The following is an 8,635-nucleotide window of genomic DNA, read 5'->3' on the forward strand; positions in this document are numbered from 1 at the left end:
GTGACAGTACCCTTACAGGAGTATCGTAATGACAGCAGAAGTGTCTTCTGCAGACCCTCAGCTGAGATATCATGACAACCCATCAGTGCCCTGTGATCAAGTCCCTTGCTTTTCGATTTTACTGTCGAATGACGAGCATCCCACCAACACATGTAGAATCCCACTGTCAGAGATTGACACCAGGATCTAACACACTTACAGCTGTTAATGGCACATGATTTCCAAATCATTGCGTACTTGTTTTCTTAACATTTTACGCAGGGCCCCAATGTTTTTGGAATTGTTCAAGGTCTGTTGTTGCAGCCATTGTCTTACTCAGTTCAAAATCTAATTTTACTACAAATTGTACAGACACTTTAATAAAAAAAAAGTTAGAACATGTATACTAGAATTAATATGCCTAAAAAGCACTGTTATTGAATAATATCAATGGTTTCATCTTTGGCAGATGACTGTACCAGGAGCTCAAAGGAACATATGATATTTTCAGATGTTAAAGCAGATGACCATAGTATCACACCAGATCCATATGAAAAGTATGCCATTATCCAAGATATTCCTCCAGCCTTTCACAGCATAGATGTATCATCTGATCCCTTTCTTTCTACTGATTCATCAAAGACTTTTAAGCAAAATAAAAAAAATCAAAGGCGTGGTAAACGTCAAAGATGTCACACAAGAAAGAAGACGTGTTCATGTTCAGAATGTGAAAAACGTTTTACAAACAAAACAAATATTGCTGTACATCAAAGAATTCACACAGGGGAGAAGCCATTTTCATGTTCAGAATGTGGGAAATGTTTTAATAAGAAAACAAATGTTGTTGCACATCTGAGAATTCACACAGGAGAGAAGCCATTTTCATGTTCAGGATGTGGGAAATGTTTTAATCAGAAATCACAACTTGTTACACATCTGAGAATTCACACAGGGCAAAAGCCATTTTTATGTCTAGAATGTGGGAAATGTTTTAATAAGAAAACAAATCTAGTTAGACATCAGAGAATTCACACAGGGGAGAAGCCATTTTCATGTTCAGAATGTGGGAAATGTTTTAATAAGAAAACAAATCTTGCTATACATCAGAGAAGTCACACAGGGGAGAAGCCATTTTCGTGTTCAGACTGTGGGAAATGTTTTAATCAGAAATCACAACTTGTTACACATCAGAGAATTCACACAGGGCAGAAGCCATTTTTATGTTTAGAATGTGGGAAATGTTTTAGTAAGAAAACAAATCTAGTTAGACATCAGAGAATTCACACAGGGGAGAAACCATTTTCATGTTCAGAATGTGGGAAATGTTTTATAGACAAATCAACTCTATTTAGACATCAAAGAATTCACACAAGGTAAAAATTATTTTCATGTCCAGAGTGTGGGAAATGTTAGTCTCAGAAATATAATGTTGCTAAACATCAGAAAACTCACACAGGGGAGAAGCTATTACCATGTTGTTCAGTGTATGGGAAATGTTTTTTACAGAAAGAAATGCATTTTCAAGTACAGAATGTGGTAAATATTACACAGGGGACCAGAGTTGATTGTACACATGTGCATGGCATCTAGTGTATGGCTCATGAAAGAGATGCTGACTTTCAAGTAGCCTTGTCATTTCCGAAATACCCATCGTGTGTCCGATCCAAAGGTATTCCCCCTGATGTCATAGGCATGGACAAGTGATGGGCCATCTGTGACACGGGAGAAGTAGAGAAGCCTGCATGCACGCCCCAGTGGCCTTGTTATGGAGTCCCTAATTGGAGACAGTAGTGTTAAAAGGGGTAGAGGATTCCAAACCCTAAAGGGGAAAGTTCCTGCCCATATGTGACTATTGATTTTGTACAGTATTTGCACGACTCATTCTATATAACTGTTTGTCAATACTGCATTTTGAGTTTTTTTGCTAATGTATTTTCTGTACTCTCTTTGGTCTGGCTTGCTGACCCCGTTATATGTTGCGCTTCATTCCTTTTTTACCTTTCTCTATGGTTTTAGATGTACATGTTTTGTATTAATAAAACATTTTCTGCTTTTTCTGCATCTGGTGATTATGGTTTACTCCAATTTTTTAGTGTACAATATATATATATATATATATATAAGAGTACTTCACCTCTCAATTTCTGTTATTATGTGGGGGAAGGACCATACAGCTAGGATATGCTTCCAGTCCAGATAATTATGCTATTTGTGTTATGTCCTCTTTTTGATGTACTTAAAGCATTAATTAATGATTCAGGATTAGAGATGAGCGTACTTGTTCAGAAACTGTTTGCCAATCTCAAATTTGGCACGAAGGTTGTACATTCGGATTCGTGTTTGGATTCCCGAGCAGTTTCCCAACGTGTTTGATGAGGGGAGAGGTCATAATAGCGTCTGTCTGTATTTTTTTTATTAACTTAATGTGTGGAGATTCCTGCAGCCAATCAGGGGGCAGAAACCATCAACAACATCCAGACACAAGGGCTTGTGTCATTGGCTGCCGAAGTCACATGTCCCTCTCCATATAAAATGCGGATATATGGCTTCGGTACCATTTTTTGACTGGCTTTTTATTCTCAGCTAGTTCAGATCGATGGGATCCTGTGTAAAACTGACCTTCCAGCATATAAATCTGGAGTGCTAGTTGTGTGGTCCCGCCACCAATCCACTTTTCAGCATATAAATCTTTTGTGCTAATTCTGTGGGCCGGCCATCAGTCCACATTTCTGCATGTATATCTTTTGTGGTAATTCTATATTCCTGCCACGAGTCCACATATCAGCATTTAAATCCTTTGTGCTAATTGTGTGGTCCAGCCAGGGCTGCCACTAGGAATTTCGGGGCCCCATACTGGCAACATTTTCAGGCCCCTTTGAGACTCTGCCCAGGCTCCACCCCAGCCCCGCCTCAACCCCTCAAACTGTCTAGTCTTACCGTTCTCTCTTGGAAAAACTCCACTTCTCACCAATCACACATTAACAGTTGCCATCACCAGATCACAAATATAACCAGCAGCTTTTGATTTGGCCAAAAGATTTTTTAATCTGCCACCATGACTAGGTAGACTCCTGTGGCTGGGCCCTACTCTACTGTAACCTATTAAACATTTGATAAAATATGCAATACAACTTAGGTATATTTTTATTTAAATAACCAATTATATTACATACAAGGGACAAATACCACCACACCATGACCAGACACCATATTACCACCACAGGGACCGAATAATACCACATACAGAGAATAAATACCACCACACAATGACCAGACACCATATTACCACCACTTAGTGACCTATAATACCACATACAAGGAACAAATACCGCCACACCATGGCCGGTCCACATTTTACCACTACATAGTGACTGAATACTACCATACTGGTCATTAATAAAAAACAATACTAATATCACCATAAGTGCCATTATACACAGGAAATCTGTACTTAGTATGCAGTGTCCGTGTACAGGTAATACAGTGATCACTAGTGACATTATACACAGGAGCTCTGTATATAGTGTCAGTGTACAGGTAATACAGTGATCACAAATGACATACACAGGAGCTCTGTATAGTGTACAGGTAATACTGTGATCACCAGTGACATACACAGGAGCTCTGAATATAGTGTCAGTGTACAGATAATACAGTGATCACCAGTGACATACTCAGGAGCTCTGTATATTGTGACAGTGTACAGATAATACAGGGATCACTAGTGACACTGTACACAGTGTACAGGAAACACACTGACTCACCAGTGACGTCTCTAGGTGAAGTCCTTCATCTTAGCTTTTCATCTTCATCCAGGACAGACCGCCATCACTTCTTCCATCCAGGGCTCATCTCTGCAGGAAGTAACAGATATCTAGAGCACCGCTTGCAGAGCACATTACTTAATTTTTTCCCAACTTCTACACTACACCAGATGAAGAAAAAAAGGCGACATAGTGTCACTCTGTACAGTAACAGGACTGCCCCCCATTCAAAACAGTATCCTCAAAAAATAATTAAATACATCACTGCAGTAATAATATTCCTTAATTAATGCAGAATTGCATCAAGTACAAACTTACAGGGGGCATACACATATTATATTCCATAGACCTATGTCTTATATTGTACACTTAAACTATGTCCCATTTTTTAAAAAGGTTGACAATTTTAATTATATCAGACAGAGAAATATGTTGACAATGGAGATTCTCAAGCAAAAACTGCACACATATAATGCTTATTTGTTTAACCCTTTAACGACCACCAATATGCATTAAACTGGAGTTCGTTAAGGGGCCTTTTTCCCTCATTGCCATTTTAAAACAGCAATAGGGAATACAGGAATAGCACTGCCCGGCGGCTGTGATTCCTGCTGATGTCATCTGTATATCACATTTGACACCCTGCAATATTGGACCCGGATGATTTTGCAACTGATCGTGGCCGATTAACCCCTTAAATACTGCTTTCAATTGTGACAGCAGTGTTTAAGTTGTTGCCAGGGGGCCATAATGCCCCCTGTTCGAAAAAATATAAAAAACTTACAGCTCTGAGACTATGGATACTGACACCCTTGAATGCTACTGCAAGCAAAAAGGATCAACGAGTTTTTATTGAATCATTACTAAAACATAATAATGAAACAGAGCAAAACACTATGCAGGCAAAAATACAGGGAAGAAAAATCAATCTATATTCAATAAAGGCCTAATATATATATATATATATATATATATATATATATATCGCACCTATTCATGGGCAGAGAAAGTACATGTGCTACTCTAATAGAAAATACTGATAGACCACACTAGTGAGTGTTAAATATTATGATCCCAAAAATAGTGGTATCAATTCACCCACACTTAGCCCATCAGGTTATAACACGTAGTAAAGTGTTAAATAGTGCATAATCAGTGCATAATGCCCGATATAGATAATGGCTGATAACTTACATTAATTAGTGCAGAAATCCCCCCTGGCCTGCCGCCTCAACGCGCGTTTCACCGCTCCTTCGTCAGAAGGCGTCAGAGAATATGTTGACAACTAAAGCTACGTTTTATAAAGAATCATAGAATCATAGAATCATAGAATCGTAGAGTTGGAAGGGACCTCCTGGGCCATCTGGTCCAACCCCCTGCTCAAAGCAGGATTCGCTAAATCATCCCAGTTAGATGTCTGTCCAGCCTCTGTTTGAAGACTTCCATTGAAGGAGAACTCACCACTTCTCGTGGCAGCCTGTTCCACTCATTGATCACTCTAACTGTCAAAAAGTTTTTTCTAATATCTAATCTGTGTCTCCTCCCATTCAGCTTCATCCCATTGCTTCTAGTCTTTCCTTGTGCAAATGAGAATAAAGTTGATCCTTCTACAATGTGACAGCCCTTTAGATATTTGTAGACAGCTATTAAGTCTCCTCTCAGTCTTCTCTTTTGCAAACTAAACATTCCCAAATCCTGCAACCTTTCCTCATAAGACAGGGTTTGCAGACCGGTCACCATTCTGGTCGCTCTTTTCTGAACTTGCTCCAGTTTGTTGATGTCTTTTTTAAAATGTGGTGCCCAAAATTGGACACAATATTCCAGATGAGGTCTGACCAAAGAGGAGTAGAGGGAAATAATTACTTCACGTGATCTAGACTGTATGCTTCTGTTAATACATCCTAGAATTGCATTTGCCTTTTTTGCTGCTGCATCACACTGTTGACTCATATTCAGTCTGTGATCTATTAGTATACCCAAGTCTTTTTCACATGTGCTGTCACTTAGCCCTATTCCTCCCATTCTATATATGCTTTTTTCATTTTTATTTTTATTTTTATTTTTATTTTTATTTTTTAAGAAGCATTTTTACTGTGTGATAGCAGCAAAATCTAAACAAATTATAAATATTGTATCGCTGTAATCGCACCGACCAGAAGAATAAATCAGTCCTATCACTTATACCGCACAGTGATCAGCGCAAAAATAAGAACTGTTCTTGTACTGCTTACTAGTTGTACATTCTACTTCCTAAAAATGGAATAAGGCTCAGCTCACATTTATCCTGCTATCTCCATTGAGCAAAACTCCGGACTGAACCACTCACTTATGAGGCAGATGAGGCGTCTTTATAGTGCACAAGTGTGGATGGCCACAGACCTGTGCATGCCTAAAAAGATGGGTACTACCTGAGTAGACACCAAACATTGTTATGAATGAGTCACCGTAGGAGGCAAAAACAGAAATACTAGCTAAGTCCAGAAAACCAGAGAAGTTGGCAGCTATCGGATTACAGACCCCTGAACCTATCAACAACAACTAGCACTAGCCGTGGGGGGTTCCTACGGTGCCCTAGACCCCTCGATCACAGCCGGAGAACTACATAGCCTAAAGACAGAAAGGGAAATCTAAACTGCCCCAGAGCAGACCCCAAAGCAATAGGCAGCCCCCAACATATAATGACGGTGAAGCAAGATGAAAAAACACTCACACAGATAGAAAGATAGGCTGAGCAAACGATGGGGCCCAAGCTAACTACAAAGGACAGGGTAGAAAAGCTGCTGTCTGTAATCCGCCAAAACCCTATCAAAAGAGCCAACAGCTGATGGGGAAAAAAGCCCTGAAGACGCTAGGTTTCAAAAAGACTATATCAGTACTCAGGTATTTTCTGAAGACAGAGCAAAAAGGAATTCAGCACACCCCAGCAGGGAATGGCAGAAATCCAGAAAAAACAAGGAAAAACAAAACCAAAACACAAATGCAAAAAACCGAGCAGAGAACTTAGCTTTTGAGGAGCGGGAATCAGACTGGTCTCCTAGAATCCCTCAGAGAGATCACCAGCAAGGCAGAAGGGCGTCGGCTGCCTTATATCCAGTCAGAAATTCCCGTCACCCAGTCATCATCCAGCTCAGGTGCTTGGTAATCAGCCTCATTACCTTCCTTCACCAGAAGAGGGAGTTCATCAGACCTCAATGGTGAAGGGGAAAATGAACTCACAACAAAACATAGTACGAAGTACCTCCGTTTGTCTCATTATGGTGGGTGGTTCTGTTGGGGGTTTCGTTTGAATTTCATTTTTGTGGGGTTTACACAGAAACCCCGATGTAAGTGCTCAGTGTAGAATACAAGAATGTTCTCCCAACCTTATATTGCTATTGTTATAAAACCCCTAACTTATCCCGCACAAAACCAGCCCAAACTCAGGTTCATCATCTGTCACTGGAACTATAAGGGGTTCCCACAATACAGCTAGAACAAAGATTCTGAAAAGGCGACAAGGCTCCCCCCCCTCAAATAAAATCCAGTGAATTCTGCCTCTAAAATCGGTACAGAAGGGCCGGATGCTTTTCCAGAGGCAACCAAACCGGGTGGCTGATTATTTAGAGTCTGGGGCGAAACAGGCAGAAGGAATTGTCATCATGGCGAGGTTAGGCCAGGAAGGATCTGGGGAGCAGTCTAAGACAGTCCAGTCCGGACGTGTGCGGCACAGAAGCGTCAGCAAAGTAGGGAAAGATGAGGAAACAAATGAATTCCATGATGTGCCAACTGTGGATGTAACGTGTGAAGTACTAAGTAAAGAGAATGTTCAAGTTATCCTGGACTGTGTCTCCGTTACTGGGGGTCGCCTGGAAGAGGGGCCATCGCCACCTGGGAAGTGTCTGGGGTGGCCTGAAACTGGAGACGCAGGTACGCTGAGAAGTGGAATACAGTTTTCTGTGAGGGAAGGTCGGGACACAGATGCTTCAGTGACTCTGGCCATGACTACAGTCCTGGTTTCCCCTTACAGGGCACTTCAACAACAGATGCAAGAGTGTTTCCTCAACGAAAGGGCATCTTGGGTAGTACCTAGTGTTACACAGTTCATGGGCATGCAGTAAAGTCCTCAGGGGCAGATCCCCCTGAACAGCCATTTATACCAGGTCTTTGTGCCATTGGTTAACCGGCTAGAAGCCATGTTTTTCTACACAATCTCGGCTGTGGCCTTTGGTTTCTTTCCACCAGTCGAGGTTGAGTCAATCCAGTTAGTGTTCCACGACAAACTTAAGTACCTCCTGAAAGTACCAAGGGATATCCCATTTATAAGGATAGGTGCTGTCGCACTTGTCCTATCTATTTAGCGTAGATGGACTGAAGATGAGGAGACAATGGTGAGTCGTAATCCTGGTGGGGACAGGGATGTCTTGCCTGTTGGGAGTCTGGCACACATGGCTGACTTTATCTCCTGCTGCCTTTCCCTTGATCCTCACGTTACATGTATTTTAGTGAACAATGATTACTGGTTATTTACCTTTCTCGACCCATGCTACAAGGAGAACTTTCCAGCTCTTCTTCCTATGGAGAAGATGGCTAGTTAAATGGTGCAATGCCAAAAGGCCCTAGTAAAACAATTAGTACAAAAATTCCCATCTGACAATACTGAAGGCAGAGGTCATAATCACTGGGCAACCAAGGAGGAGAGACGAGTGAGGCACACACCAGGTCCAACAGAGGCAGGGGAACACTATCAAAGGTCTGGGACAGTATCATTAGACCCTCTAAGTGCCCAGGCCCTGATGCATGGGTTAGTCTGACAAGGAAGGAAAATTTATTGAAGATGGTGAAGGAGTACCTAGTCGACCGTACCAGTGTCCACCGTGATTCCTCTGTGCCGTACAAGTATTGGCTATCCAAGC

The 8,635-nt window shown here is 41.2% G+C and overlaps 1 protein-coding gene across 1 annotated transcript in view; it reads left to right on the plus strand.

Moving 5' to 3' along the window:
- Positions 1–2,040, plus strand: part of LOC141071233 (uncharacterized) — a 122,845-nt gene extending 120,805 nt beyond the window's left edge. The window contains exon 13 of the mRNA XM_073559608.1: positions 746–2,040. Coding sequence (XP_073415709.1) covers positions 746–1,356 — 611 coding nt within the window. The 3' untranslated portion in view covers positions 1,357–2,040. The remainder of the gene's footprint in view (positions 1–745) is intronic.
- The last annotated feature ends 6,595 nt before the right edge of the window (positions 2,041–8,635 follow it).

This window comes from Dendrobates tinctorius, unplaced genomic scaffold (assembly GCF_039654945.1).
Source record: "Dendrobates tinctorius isolate UK_male_01 unplaced genomic scaffold, ASM3965494v1 ptg000014l, whole genome shotgun sequence".
In the NCBI taxonomy this organism is placed as follows: Eukaryota; Metazoa; Chordata; class Amphibia; order Anura; family Dendrobatidae; genus Dendrobates; species Dendrobates tinctorius.